The 15,642-nt window shown below is 43.4% G+C and overlaps 1 protein-coding gene across 5 annotated transcripts in view; it reads left to right on the forward strand.

Moving 5' to 3' along the window:
• Positions 1 to 15,642, forward strand: part of acsbg2 (acyl-CoA synthetase bubblegum family member 2) — a 55,582-nt gene extending 39,940 nt beyond the window's left edge. For all 5 annotated transcript variants that reach the window (XM_080213281.1, XM_080213280.1, XM_080213282.1 and 2 more), the window contains exons 11-15: positions 1,360 to 1,593; positions 3,240 to 3,457; positions 5,258 to 5,397; positions 9,983 to 10,229; positions 11,167 to 15,642. In XM_080213281.1, coding sequence (XP_080069407.1) covers positions 1,360 to 1,593; positions 3,240 to 3,457; positions 5,258 to 5,397; positions 9,983 to 10,229; positions 11,167 to 11,285 — 958 coding nt within the window. In that variant the 3' untranslated portion in view covers positions 11,286 to 15,642. The remainder of the gene's footprint in view (positions 1 to 1,359; positions 1,594 to 3,239; positions 3,458 to 5,257; positions 5,398 to 9,982; positions 10,230 to 11,166) is intronic.

Here is a 15,642-nt window from a genome sequence, read left to right on the forward strand (position 1 = left end):
CAATAAGATCATGGCTGATCTGTCGTGGCTCAGTTCCACTTTCCCGCCCTCTCCCCATAACCCTTAATCCCCTCTCTTATCAAGAACCCATCAACCCGCTTCTTAAAAATATTTAGCTTTTTTATTCTTTCATGGCATGTGGGCATCACTGGCAAGTGACCCTCCCTGTTGCCCTTGAACTGAGTGGCTTGTTAGACCATTGCTATGGATCTGGAGTCACACATGGGCCAGACCAGGCAAGGGTGACACCAGTGGACCTAGGTTCAGTTCTGGCCTGTGGAGTTCGCATGTTCTCCCCATGCCTGGGTAGGTTTCCTCCAGATACTTCGCCCAGTCCGAAAGACGTGCTGGTTAGGTTGATTGGCCATGCTAAATTGCTCTCTTGTGTCAAAGGATTAGCAGGGTAAATACATCGGGTTATAGAGATGAGGCCTGGGTAGGACTGTTAGTGTAGACTCAATGGGCCAAATGGCCTCCTGCACTGCAGGGATCCTATGATGCACACCCCAAAGATGTGCTATTAGGCTGATTGGTGTAACAAATTGTCCCTAATTAGCCTTCCCTCAATGTGGAATGCCATAAGCATTGACAAGGGTCATGGGTGGAGAGGGGACTGTTAAAATGGCAGTGTGGGCTTGTTGGGCCGAAGGGCCTGTTTCCCTCGTTGTTCTTTGATTCGAAGGGACATTAGTAAAGCAGTGGGATTTTATGACAAGTTTCATGCTCACCAGTACTGAGACTAACTTTATACTTCAATATTGATTTTAATTTGCACCAGGTGCCTTGGTGAGATTTGAACCCATGTCCCCAGCGTCCTGGGCCTCTCGATTTTGCTAGTTCAGTGACATTACCATTGAATAAACTGGGATTGTTCTCTCTGCAAAGATAGAGGCTGAGGGATGACTTGATAGAAGTTTATAAAGTTGAGGGGTAAGGGTGAACAGTTGGAAGATTTTTCTTAGGGCAGAAATGACAATTACAGTTTAAGATAACGGGGTGAAAGGTGTAAGGGAAGTTTTTTTTTACAGAGTAGTGGGGGCCTGGAATGTATTGCCAAGTAAGGTGGTTGAGGCAGTTACGTTAACCACATCTAAGACTTTTCTGAATAGACACGTGAACAAACAGGGAATAGAGGGGTATAAGTGGTTGGTCTAGGTAGGACCATGTGATCGACGCAGGCTTGGAGTGTGCAATACTGTTCTTTGTACACCACTATCTCTGTCTGCATCAACTACATGGCTTTCTGTAGCGTACTAACAATACGCACTGTCATTGTTAACCTCACAATGTTTTTACAATAACAAAGTCCTTTTTTTTTGAAACTCGGACTCAATATTCGTGTTGTGTTTTTCTTTTCAGAAACATGGCTGTCTCGCTTGACTTCCGGTTGGCCAACAAGTTCGTGTTTAAAAAGGTTCGGAATGCTTTAGGATTGAGTCGGTGCACCAAGTGTTACACCGGAGCAGCTCCAATAACCAAAGACACGTTGGAGTTCTTCCTGAGCCTCAACATCCCTGTCTACGAGTTGTACGGAATGAGTGAAAGCTCGGGCCCCCACACCATCTCTGTATCTAATGCCTTCAGACTTGCAAGGTAATATCACTTCCCTCAGTTCTTTCCCTGAGGCTCCACCTTGAGCAATGTCTGAGTTTTAATAGCTATTTTCACCTCTAAATTCAGTGGATTTTAGTGGGTGGTAATCTGTCAAAGGTCTCCACTCCCCTGACCATTTGGAACTCTCTCGTTCTTAACACTGACCCAGAAATGTGTTGGTGTGAATCCTCAGTGAAATTGTAGCTCGGAGTGAGCTAACTGTAGAATTTGCATCGAGGGTGCACCAACTCTCATCAACAGAATACCTTACCCAGGCCCTCTTCCCCCACCCTATCTCCATAACCCCAGACATTTACCATGGCTAATTCATCCAGCTGGGACATCTTGGGACACTAAGGGGCGACTTCACATGACCAATCCACCTAACCCACCCATCTTTTAGACCGGGAGGAAACCCACGCAGACACGGGGAGAATGTGCAACTTCACACAAACAGTGACCCAAGACTGGAATTGAACCCGGGTCCCTGGTGTTGTGAGGCAGCAGTGCTAATCACTGTGCCACTGTAGGGTTTGTTCATTCCTTTGAATAGACGAGGGTAGCACTTACATGATTTTTAAAATGAATTTCTTTTATTGAACAGAACCTAAAGAAAATTAAATCATGACAAAAACGAAATGAACTCGGGACTGGCCTTTACTGCCAGCCGCTGTACTGAGACACTCAACTCATAAACAAAACAGCTAGCTGAACACACAGTTCCAAATTATATGTTAAATATTATCTCATTATTGTGAGTCTCCTTCGCAGTCTGTCTCTGTCCAGAGTAAGCAGGTTTTGCAGCTGTTGTTGTTATCAGAATTTTTGCTTGCTGCCTACTTTTTAGGAATGTGGTTAATTTTCAGCTAATCCAGCATGCCTTCTGAATTTTAAAATGTAGTCATGTGTTAGTTAACCCCTACAATCTAGCATTCAGATGTAACTGCATAGGCAGATGTATCTTAAAATGAAGTCTTTGCATAGAGTGAAGCAAACAGGGCTGAGCATACACAGGGTCTCTCAGCCCCTTTTGCTGCGCTCCATCAGCACACTGAACTGGTTGGGGGAACTTGACATAGAAACTATCTCTACAGATTCAGCTCCTAAAGCCATAAAGAAAAAGAAGACTCTTGTAAAGGAAATCTCGATTTCTATATACCTGTTGCATGATGCTACTTCTGCAGAAAAGCACTGCAACTGGGTGGCACAGTGGTTAGTCCTGCTGCCTCACAGCGCCTTGGACTCGGGTTCAATTCCCACCTCAGGTCACTCTGTGTGGGGTTTGCACATTCTCCCTGTGTTTGCGTGGGTTTCCTCCCACAATCCAAAGATTAGGTTAGGTGGATTGGCCTTGCTGAATTTCCCCTTATTGTCAGGGGGATTAGCTATGGTAACTGCATGGGGATAGGGCTTGGGATTGTAGTCGGTGCAGACTTGATGGGCCAAATGGCCGCCTTCTGCACTGTAGGGGTTCTGTGGATTCTAAATAAGGGGACTGCAAAAAGACCGACGTGTGCCCACGCATACCTGTGCACCACTGGCAGGTAAAATGCACTCCAAGCACCAGTTTACCCAGAGTGTAATTCCAACCCTAAGTTTATTCTGTATTTTTAACCTGCCATTGTTGATGGATTTCTCCCTTCCAGCTGTGGGAAGGTGATGCCAGGATGCAGAACCAAAATCTTCAATCCTGACGAGGAAGGTTGTGGCGAGATTTGTTTCTGGGGCAGGCACGTGTTCATGGGTTACCTGCAGATGGGGGATAAGACCGAAGAAGCAATTGATGAGGATGGCTGGCTACACTCGGGCGATCTGGGGAAACACGATGAGAACGGATTCCTGTATATCACAGGAAGAATTAAAGGTAAATACTTTCGTAATCTATCTATAATATAAATAATTTCATAATCTATAAATTATCTACTTCTCAATTATAAAGGAAAAAAAAACTATGCATTTTTTGTCCACAAACACCTTTTATTGTCAGTTTATTCGCACCTTTGTGTCAGTTTCCTTTTGCCCTCGTTTATAAGATGCTATCACTGTGTAATTGCAAAACTGCCTACGTAGAATCATAGGAACTGGGAGGGGGAGTGAGGCAATTGAGCCCTTCAAGCCGACTCCGCCATTTAACATGGCTATTGTTGATCTTATCCTGGCCCGAACTCCACTTTCCAGCCTGCTCCCCATCACCCTTTATCCTGCTTTTCATCAGAAACAGATCTATCTCTCTCTTGAATCTGATGCTGCCTCTACTGCACTCTGGGGCAGCGAGTTCCACAGATTCACCACCCTCAGAGAAATAGTTTCTCCTCATCTCAGTTTTGGAACCTCCCTCCTCTCGCCCTATAACTATGACCTCTTATTCTAATTTGTCCCACAAGCAGCAATGTCAGTACAATGTCCACCTTCATCAATCCCCTTTCGCATTTTATATCCCTCGTGCTTCTGAACTCCAGCGGGTACAAGCCCAAACTATCCAACCGCTCCTCGTATGACAGCTCCTTCGTGCCTGAAATCAGTCTGGTGGACCTTTTTTTTTTCCCACATGCCACCACATCCTTCCTCAAGTAAGGACACCAAAACTGGGCACAGTACTGAAGGTGTGGTCTCACCTACACCTTCTATGATTGTAACAACACTATTTTTAAAATCTACTGTGTGTCATTGTATTATGTTTTCCCTAGTGCTTTTTGAAATTTTTTTTCATTGGCCCAGAGTGATGCCCGCATCCCATGAGTGAATTAAAAAAAATTATAGGATTCGATCTTCAGTGAATTGAAATCTAGTCCTGCAGCTGATGAAGAGGTTCGAGATCAGAATGGACAGGAATGATGTTGAGATCCTGCAACATCACAATGATCTGTTCATGAACAGATGTATGGGACCATTCTCATCCTATGCATCGCAAGAATCTCGTACGTCCGTTGACCTCTGCTAATGACGCCACAGAACCATCTACAATTAATTTAAATAGAGAGCAATCTGCACTCCACTGATCAGCACCGTGACATACCCAATTTCTGGTATCTGTCATGCTCAGTCTACCCAGTACACCATACAGAGACCCAGGAAGATCTGCCTTGCCAATTCCTGGGGAATTAACTTGAGAATCCTAACTAACCTTCGTCATGTAATAATGCTGCATTACAACAGCGTACTTGCTTCAGAAATAAAGGGGGTGAATTTGCCAAAAAATTCTAAGCGCGAAGGCAGGAGAGTTTCAGATCTGCTTTTCCGGAGAGGCCACAGATGAACCATTGTGGCATTTAGTGCAGTGTGATTCCTGCCAGTAGGGGGAGGGGGTGGGATCTAAGCCTGCCAGAAAGCTAGCTGTTCATACCGGATTACGCAACTGCGTGAGCACAGATCTCCGTCCTGTGCAACCGAACAGAGATCTGTCAGTCATTCCCCACTCCAAGCACACCAGAAATCTGAAGCTGGTAAGGTTGGAGAAACCAGGCCCGAATCCAATTTTTCGCCTCTCGCCTAATCATGCCAGCTTGCCTTGCCCATCTACCAGCTGGTAAGATCGTCCCCATTGTATCTCCTTTCCTCTAAACCACTCTGGGGTGTCCTGAGATTGTGAACGGTGCTACACAAGCACCTTCATTGTGGAATTTGTGTTTCATTGGGAATGGTCTGTTTTTTTCCTGTGTTACAGAGTTGATCATTACTGCTGGTGGGGAAAACATCCCACCGATTCCCATCGAAGAGGCTGTAAAGCAAAATTTACCAATTATCAGCAATGCCATGCTGATTGGAGACAAACGCAAATTTCTATCAATGTTATTGACGCTAAAGGTAATTTTCTAAATTTGTAGTGGCTGTCGGACTGTAGTATTATGTTTAAGAAGACATTTAACGAGAGTGAGGGAAGCTTGCAGAGGCTCTAATCTGATGTTTAATTTTGTTTTAAAATGAAAGTGAAGCAAGCCATCAAATTGTCTCTCTTTACATTTATTGGCCAGTGCCATTTTGATTGGAACTCCACGCTGACCAGTTCATTCCATCTCTTTTGAATAAGTGCAGATTTTCCAAGATCTTGATTCAAAATTAACTTTTCACATAATATTATGTTCCCTTGATGTATTGGTATCACCGTTTTTCATAGAAGTTGGGGGCAGCTGCGAGGTGCTTTATGCCCCATACACGCACACAACACCCTGTCACACACACATGCGCGCACACACAGACCACCCCTCCACACGCGCGCGCATACACATACAGATCACCCCTCCACACGCGCGCGCATACACATACAGATCACCCCTCCACACGCGCGCGCATACACATACAGATCACCCCTCCACACGCGCGCGCATACACATACAGATCACCCCTCCACACGCGCGCGCATACACATACAGATCACCCCTCCACACGCGCGCAGGTGCACACGTACCCACCCGCACCCAATCTCCCCTTCAGACTGTCTATTGCTGGCTGTTATTCTTCATGTTCTATGGCAGTCACATACTGATTGTGCAACAAAGATGTGTTTTGAGTAGTCCATCTCCTCGATCTTAGTGGGATGATTCCTGTCAGCCAGTAGTCACAGACTCAGTTCCCGCCCTTGTTGTTCCCCTTCGTCTTTTCTGTATCAAGCTACTCTTCATTCTATCCATTCCTGCCTTTCCAGAATAACCTGTATCTCTGAATATTTTGGCGTGAAATATGTTTTCATTTTCTCTTTAATGTTTTGTTTCCTTCTATCTGCTGTGTACAATTCTCGCATTTTAATTTCTAATGCTTCTTTGCGTTGAGGTATAGGCACTAAATAGTGCCCCTTGCTTTTGTTTTTAACAGTCCAATTTATTTATTACTTCTTTCCCAACCACCATCTAAATTCAGTTTTTTTGTATCATATTTAAAACGTAGTCTTACTCTTGTCCTCTAATAACTAATCCCCCTACCCTGTTCTTACCTGCTCAGATGCAAGCCACCTTTGAGATTTTATTTCATATTCACTGCTTCACAGCTGGTATAAAATATTGAAGGAAGTTTTAGAGGTAAATGCAGTGCTTCAATTGTCATATGTTGAGGGTGGCACGGTGGTTAGCAGTGCTGCCTCACAGTGCCAGGGACCTGAGTTTGGTTCCTTGGGTGACTGTGGAGTTTGTCCTGTGTCTGCGTGGGTTTCCTCTGGGTGCTCCTGTTTCCTCCCACAGTCCAAAGATGCGCGGATTAGGTTAATTGGCCATGATAAATTGCCCCTTAGTATCGGGGGACTAGTTGGGTGAATATGTACGGTTAGGTCCTGGGTTGGATTTTTGCTGGTGGGGAATGGATCGAATGGCCGTCTTCCACACTGTAGGAATTCTGTGGTGTTTCCTTCTTTGATTTTAAATACAATTGTAATGATTAGTTTCTGAGCAGTACTGTAGAGGAGAGCCGAGAGAAATATCAGTGATCTGAATAGATTGCAATCCCTTTGACTGTGAAAGGGAGTGGCTAGAACGAATTATAATATTGCTGGAGTGGATCGATACTTGAGGAAATCATGGAAAAGATTAATATCCTTTCAGGCATTTTAGTATCTTTGCTGTTCACTTCCATCTTCACACCATGCCTAAATTAGGTAGCCTTTTCAGGCAAGATAACCTGTCCCAATTATATCTAAATCTAAGTAATTGCCACAGATTAATTTCCCAGATATTAGCAAGGCAGATGTTTCTGGTGTCTGGATCCTAAGCTTGGGGATTCTTCCACTCCACCTCTCTCTGTTCCTTTTCAAGACACTTCTTAAAACCACCTTTGATTGAAGATTTTGATCATCGGCCCTACTTATCTCCATATGTGGTTTGGTGTTCAGTTTTATTTGATGATCCTGTGAGGCACCTTGGAATGTTTACTAATTAAAAGGTAAAGTATAAAGATAAAGTTATTGGCTGGAGTTTTACCGGCACGCCCGTCTCCAGAATTGGAGCGGGTGAGGCTTGCAGAATGGAATTATCTGTTGGCCTCAGGCGGGATTTTACAAGCCTGAACGAGGTTGTAAATTCCCGGCCACTGTGTGTTTGTTGACTCAATGAAGCCACTGAAGATGAGGCTTTTCACTGGCACTTACTTGATTTAACACCTCTTTAGCACAGTTACTACCTTCTCTCGGGCAGTGTAGAGAGTGCTACTGCTAGAAGCACTCATTGCCTATCTGTAATTGACCTTGCGTAGATGGTGTTGGGATGCTTCTTGAACTACTGCAATCCATCTGGTGTAGGTACACCCACTGTGCTGTCAGGAAGGCTGTCCAGGATTTTGACCCAGCGACACGAAAGGAATGGCGATATATTTCCAAGTCATGACTTGGAGGTTGAACTTGCCACCCTTGTCCTTCAAGGAGGTAGAGGTTGCAGGTTTGGAAAATGCTTCAGTCAGGCCTTGGTTTGTTGCAGTAGTACACCTTGTATGCATATGATACACACCGTCGTTGCTGTGTGTTGGTGGTGGAGGGAGTGAATGTTGAAGATGGTGGATGGGCTGTGAATCAGGCAGGGGCGTTGAACTTTGAGTGTTGTTGGAGGTGCACTCATCCAGGCAAGTGGAGGGCATTCCATCACACTCCTGACTTGTGCCTTGTAGACGGTTGACAGGCTTTGGGGATTCAGGCAATGAATTATTTGCCACAGAATTCCCAGCCTTAGCTGCTCTTGTAGCCATAATATTTGAGAGGCTGGTCTAGTTCAGCTTCTGGTCAATGGTAACCCCCAGGATATTGATCATGGGGGATGCAGTGATGATAATGCTGATGGTTAGATTCTCCAATGGTCATTGCCTGATGCTGGTATGGCTTGAATGGCTTGCCGCTTGTCAGCCCAAGTCTGAATGATGTCTAGGTCTTGTTGAACACGAGCAAAGACTGCTTCAGTAGCTGAAATTTCGTGAATGGTGCTGAACATCTGCAGTCATCAACGAGCATCCTCACTTCTGTCTTCATGATGGAAGGAAGATCATTGATGAAGTGGCAGAAGGTGGTTGGGCCTTGGACACTACCCTGGGGAACTCCAGAAGAGGTGTCCTGGGACTGAGATGATTGACCTCTAACCAATACAACTATCTTCCCTTGTGCCAGGTATGACTCCAACCAATGGAGAGTTTCCCTCCTGATTCCCGCTTGACTGCTAAAGCTCCTTGATGCCATTCTCAGTCAAATGCTGCCTTTGGAGTTCAGCTCTTTTGACCATCTTTGGACCAGGGCTCCAAGGAGGTCGGAAAATGAGTCGTCTTCATTTCTGTAAGATAAAACCCATCAGTTACAAAGCATGCATCCCTTTTCCACAAGGATGAGTACAAAATACTGGAATCTGAAACAAAAATAGAAAAATGCTGGAAGATCTCAGCAGGCCTGACAGCCTCTGTGGAGAGAGAATAGACCCAACGTTTCGATTCTAGATGACCCTTCAGTAGTGTTCTGACAAAGGATTTTCTAGCCAGGAAATGTTGTCTCTATTCTCTGTCCACAGATGTTGTCAGACCTGCTGAGGTTTTCCAGCATTTTTCTGTTTTTGTATCCCCTTTCCACACCTGCTGCGTGGATAAAGGAGCAGTCTCGAACAACCATCAGCAAGTATTGTTGTTTGGACTTTAGATCCAGAACATCTACAAAAGGGCCTTCTTTCGAATTAATTGATCAGGGGTGTGTGGCGAATACCCGGAATGAAAAAGAAAGATCTACTTTGTAAAACTGTCTTCATGTGAAAGGGACACAGTGCTACAACTCTTCAAACCTCCTTGAGAAATATGTACAGTTAATTCATCCTGGACACTGAGCACATGAACTTTTGCTTCACATTTCGGATCCTTGAGGATTACTGAGTTGAATATATTCCCGCAGTCCAAAAGACATGCTGGTTAGATGCATCGGCCGTGCCTCGGTGTACCTGAACAGGCATCGGACTGTGGCGACTAGGGGATTTTCAGTAATTGCATTGCAGTGTTAATGTAAGCCTATTTGTGACACTAATAAATAAACTTGAAATTTTAAAATATGCACATGGTGGAGAATATCTTAGAGAGTTCATTCCTTGAGTAATTTTTTCTCTTGAACAATTGGTCCTGTGCGGAAGTTTCTGAAGGCCCTAAAGTAGATAACGTTGCTTTATGTCTGACACCAGGGAAGACAAGGCAGGGAATTTTATTATGGGTAAAAAATGTCAAGATTTTAAAGTGCACTTTTAAAAATGATTTGTTTTATTTGTAATTCATTGGAATTAAAGTGTTATGTATGTTCTTCGCTCTACATTGATAATGGATTGTAATAATAAAAATGTTATCAGTCGGATTAAGTTGCAATTTTAGTACTCACCAATGTTTTAAAGAATTCTATTTCTACAATTGTATCTGCATGTTACGCCTTGTACAATAACTGGCACATTTTTCCTTTTTCCAGTGCAATGTGAACAATGAAACAGGTGAGCCACAGGATAACCTCACAGAAGAAGCAATTCAGTTTTGCCAAAAGCTGGGGAGCAAAGCCACAAAGGTGTCAGAAATCCTAAGCAGCAGAGACGCTGAAGTGTACGCTGCCATACAGGAGTGCATCAACCGTGTGAACGAGAAAGCTACATCAAATGCACAGCGCATCCAGAAGTGGCTTCTTTTAGAAAAGGATTTCTCCATTCCAGGAGGGGAACTGGGTAAGAGGCGTAGAGCTGTATGATCAGTTCAAAGTTGTTGTGGTTGTTTGCACCGAGGCAGATGTTCATCTGACTCCAGAGTGTGCGGTTTTACCTGGAGCAGGTCGCTGTAGCCTGTTGCCAGAGGCTTATGGCTTGCGGAGCGCCACTCCACATTGGAGTGCAGCTGACTAGGTGTCTCTCCAGCTCTTGCTGTTTGCCATTGGCATGTGTTGGAAGGAATTTTGCAGGTTGCTCGGAGTCAGCCTGTTGGCCATATAATGAAGGCCATGATTTCAAAGTAGGTCAAGTCAAAACATCCACAGTGAACCAGTGACCACACAAGTTGGGTGTGTCGATGTGTTTTAATATGGAAAAGTGGACTGCGTTACCTCCTTGCCCACACAGTAGATGGTATTTTCTCAAAAAAAAAATTCCAAGTGTCGGACAGGCGAGAAAACAATAGGTTTTCTTGCCACTTTTTTCAGCGAGTTAAGTAATGGGAATTTCTGGCATTCTGTGCAATGCAGAAGGTGTAATGTGAATCTCGCCAGTAAGGGCCTTAGCTTGTCTGAGAAGCTGGCTGCTGAGCTCGAGGTGTGCCAACGTGCAGGCGCCCCAATCTCTCAGTATACTGGGAGAACAGCCATTCCCCAACTGATCGCAGCCATCCACCCGACACCCCCCCCCCCCCCCCCCCCCCCGCGCCAATCAATTGCCTTCCCACCCCACTGCTGCCCCTCCGCAGGTCAATTAACCCTCGTAGTGAGCTGGTAAGATCGCGCCCAGTGAATTTCCTGTCTTAGAACGGGGAAGTGGCAATCAGAAGTAAGTTGCTCCTTCAAACGTTTGGAGGGAGGCAGCAGGATCGCCTGAAGGAAAGTTTTTTTTAAAAAAAAAATAGCCTTGTATTTCCACCGTTTTGATAAATCTCACTTCTGCCTTTTGTTACTGACAGGTCCAACAATGAAACTGAAACGGCCGGTTGTGTTGAAGATGTACAGTGACCAAATAGATGATTTCTACAAGGATGCAATAACCCCAAACACGCCAGATAATCCACTTACTGCAAAATAGACTCCGTCATCACCACAGTGGTGAAGCACCAGCTGGATTTGTACATCGTTTGTTTATATTTTTAATTTTGCTATTTTAACATTAATTTTTCTTTTGGCATTTCTGACCTAAATAAATTTTCATGTTACTCAGATGTTGCCATGGTGAAGACCTGAATTATATCGCATCTGTTTAATTTTCAGGGATTTGGGGTTGCGTGGGAACCAGAACTTCTGATTTCAAATGCTTAGTGCAGGCTTAACTCTGCAAACTTGCTCATTTGAAAAGTTTTGTTGCCCTATTTAAATGTGTGCGTGTGTGTCTGTGAGGGGTATGTGTGTGTGCGTGCGCGCACAAAGGAGGAAATTTTATTTTTGCCATTTGGCTTCCTTACGCGGGAATGTGTCAAAACTGTAGTAAACACGAAGGGTGGGCAACAAACATTCTGTCGCTAGCGATGTCTCTCGCATACAGAACACAATGTTGTTTACAAAATCCATGACACACGGCCGATATTCTGCCATACACGATTACAGTCTCCAAAGAAGTGTGATATCATTTTTGAGCTCTGTTTTTGAGCCATTTGTGTAAAAGATTATTATAATTCCAGGATTTCCTTTTTCTTTGTTTTAAATTTCTGTACAGCCCAAAAAAAATTATTTAAACTTTGTCTTGTTTTTCTGGCTATTTATTGTTCTTGAAGCAAAATTGTCATGAAATATATTTTAGTGTTTCAGATGTACATTTTGTAGAAGAATTGTACAGCCCCATTTGGACAAGCCAAATAGGAAAAACCAGATGTTTTGATTTTTTTTTATACATGAAAAGCCATAATGTGATGCGGCTGTGCTTTATACTTTGTAGGATTGTAGAACCATAGACTCTTATGGCACAGGAGAAATCGTGTATATACTAGCTGCTTGGGAGAGCTATCCATTTTCACTCAACTGGTCATCCACTACTTTGAAAAGCTATTGTAGATTCTACCTTCACTGCTTATGGCATTCTGTATCCTTACCACCCTCTATATAGTAAAAAAAAACAAACACTCCCCCCAACCCTCACTTCTTGGACACGATCTTACTGACCGTTCACGCCATGTTCCCACTGCTGCGAGCCAGAGAATTTGTGCCCAGCCAAATCTCCTTTTCAGTGCAGTGGGATGGGATAGTCTCACCAGCATGAATGGCCAAAAGATTCTGTCTTCTGAGAGATTAGTTTAAATTTATATATTTTTATACTCTTATTGAACACCTCCTGATACTTTAACATTTTTGACTCTACAGTCAGTAGCAGCCACCATAAGACATAGGAGCAGAATTAGGCCACTCGGCCCATTGAGTCTGCTCCGCCATTCAATCATGGCTGATATTTTCCTCATCCCCATTCTCCTGCCTTTTCCCCATAACCCCGATCCCTTTATTAATCAAGAACCTAACTATCTCTGTCTTAAAGACACTCAATGACCTAGCCTTCACAGCCTTCTGTGGCAAAGAGTTCCACAGATTCACCACTCTCCAGCTAAAGAAGTTCCTCCTCATCTTTGTTTGAAAGGATCGTCCCTTCAGCTGGAGGTTGTGCCCTCTGGTTCTAGTTTTTCCTACTAGTGGAAACATCCTGTCCACTCTGTATAGGCCTCGCAGTATCTTGTAAAATTTCAATAAGATCCCCCCTCATCCTTCTAAACTCCAATGAGTACAGACCCAGCGTCCTCAACTGTTCCTCATACGACAAGCTCTTCGTTCCAGGGATCATTCTTGAGAATCCTCCCTTAGAAACAGAGACCAAAACTGCTCACAGTACTCCAAGGGAGATCTGACCAGAGCCTTATACAGCCTCGCAAGTACATCCCTGCCTCCTCAACATGCTGAAATTGCATTTGCCTTCCTAACTGTGACTGAACCTGCACGGTAACCTTAAGAGAATCTTAAGCCACAGTAATACCTGGTTCAGTTCACAACAGTATCTTTTCGTTGTGTTAGCACTTTCCATAATAGAACAATGATTTGCATAGCTTTTTATTTACTTACACTTGTTCAACCTTGGACCTATTGATTAAAACCCTAGATCCGAGATGTAAATTAATCTCTTGCAATTGGCCCTTTTTTTTTCTTTATTTGGCCTCCCAAAACGTGCAAGCTTCACTTCAAATTTCATCCAGTGTCGCTCTCTTCCCAAGCCAGGAATTCATCTTTTGATTTCCTGAAATTGTTCACTTAAAACACTATGTTCTCAGTTTGTTTCCTTGAGATCTTACATTGATAATATATCTCTGTGCAATGCTGTTCAAAAAAAAACCATGCTAAAATCGTTCAGTTGTATTAACTACTGCTACTTTCCATTAACTAAATTGGTATCCACGCTGACAGATGAGTAATTTGTTCCTTATCAACAAGACTCCTATGTTACGTGTTGTGGAAAATCTGTCTAAATTTGTTTCCTTTGTTGATAACATTCATTATTCCCTAAAGCCCTCCCTTTGACTTGTCAGATATATACCTGCCTTTACAGCCCTTGATTCAACCTGTATCATCTTTCAGTCATTTTATCCCAATCTTGGACCTCTGGACCTCCTTTACAAGTAGTTACCGGATTTATTCTTTTTCCCTTAATTGGAAGTGTTATTTGGTAACAGTCCTCTGTCCAAAAGTGTTTGGAAGGTTGGGATCGCAGCCTTTGCTGCGTTCACAGGAATGTTCAGCTCCCATCTAATGCTAGCAAAAGCCGTGTCTCGTTGCAACCCCGTAGCAGTGTTGCCACTGACTCTAAATGTTATTCTGCATGTTTATGTCTGAAATTTGCCTTGGTTTCCAGTGTAATCTTATTCTTTATAATCCCTCTTGTAGTCTGAGGCTTCCCTGCTTTATTTAATCTTGTTTCTCCCCTCCCCTACCGCAACCTGTTTTAATGCGTGAATCATTGCCATATTACTCTCTGCTGGTGGTGTGGTACCTGACCTCTCTGGATCTAATGAACGTAACCATTCTGTGGAGATTGCTTCTGTTGCAGAATTGGTCTCAAATTCCCAGAAATAGGAACTTCCCTCTTGCACCAAATATAGTCACTGTCAACTTTTGGGTGGCACGGTGGCGCAGTGGTTAGCACTGCTGTCTCACAGCGCCATGGTCCTGGGTTCAATTCTGGTTTTGGGTGACCGTCCGTGTGGAGTTTGCACATTCTCCCCCTGTCTGCGTGGGCTTCCTCCGGGTGCTCCGGTTTCCTCCCACGCTCCAGAGATGTGCAGGTTAGATAGATTAGCCATGCTCAATTGTCCTTTAGTGCCCCACGACATGTAAGTTAGGGATATTAGTGGGGTAAATATGTGTGGTCAGTGGGATAGGTTGGGGCCAGGTAAAATGCTCTTTCAGAGAGTTGGTGCAAACGCAAAGAGTCAAATGGCCTCTTCCTGCATTGTAGGGATTCTATGAGCTAACACTGACAGGTACACTAGACTGTAAAGGCCTTTTGTGCTATAATCTCTTGGATAACATGCAACAAGTGCCTAAAAACTTAATGCTGGGACTAAATTTTAAAAGAAAAATGTTTATTATTGTACATGTTTATTTGCAACACTTTTTTCAGTTCTTTCTTCAAAGTTGACATACACCAACCAGCTTTGAATTTTTCAGAACAAATGCTAATCCTTGATTGACGGGGACAGGCATTAACCAGAGAAAAATTAACCCCTTCGGCCATCTCAAGTTCTTCTGCTGCTCAGAATAATGCGTTAGCACTAACTTGATGACGCCACAGAAATGGAACCCAGTGATCTCTGTTCTGTTTTGAAGTTCTGAGTGACTTGTACAGTGATTCTAATAACGATTGTTCTTGATAAAATGTTGCATTTTTCTTACCAAGTTGTGAAGTGCACAGTTTGCATCTTATTTTCCCTGTGAGGAGTTATCAGAAAGGAGATAAAAATCTGTGCATTTATTGTTAATACCAACATACCACAGCTATCGTATGCATGCTGCCAGTTTCTTAAACTGAGTGCGCAATCTTGGCGCGGTATCAGAATCAGAAACATGTAAGCTGAAGTTTGAAAACATTGCCCGATAAGCAGTTGTTTCATATGTATTATTTGAAGGATTTTTTTTTTTGCACGGTCAATATTTTAGTTGTCATGTTTAATATATTTGCAACAAGTCACAATATGAAAGATACTTATTTGGAGGATGGTTATTGCTAATTTCCAGGAGTGATAACACCCAGACTGTATTGAGTGTAAATATGGATATTGTATTTGGTAAATTATTAGATTCTGTTGCTGCGGCAGACTGTAAATTTTTGCATGAATGTGTAATATTCAACATTGAACCTTTTTTGTTTTTCATAGCATCGTGTTGGAATGTGTTCCAAATAAAAGTTGTGAACTCAG

The sequence above is a fragment of the Carcharhinus amblyrhynchos genome, chromosome 26 (assembly GCF_965287045.1).
Source record: "Carcharhinus amblyrhynchos chromosome 26, sCarAmb.v2.hapA, whole genome shotgun sequence".
NCBI classification, from domain to species: domain Eukaryota; kingdom Metazoa; phylum Chordata; class Chondrichthyes; order Carcharhiniformes; family Carcharhinidae; genus Carcharhinus; species Carcharhinus amblyrhynchos.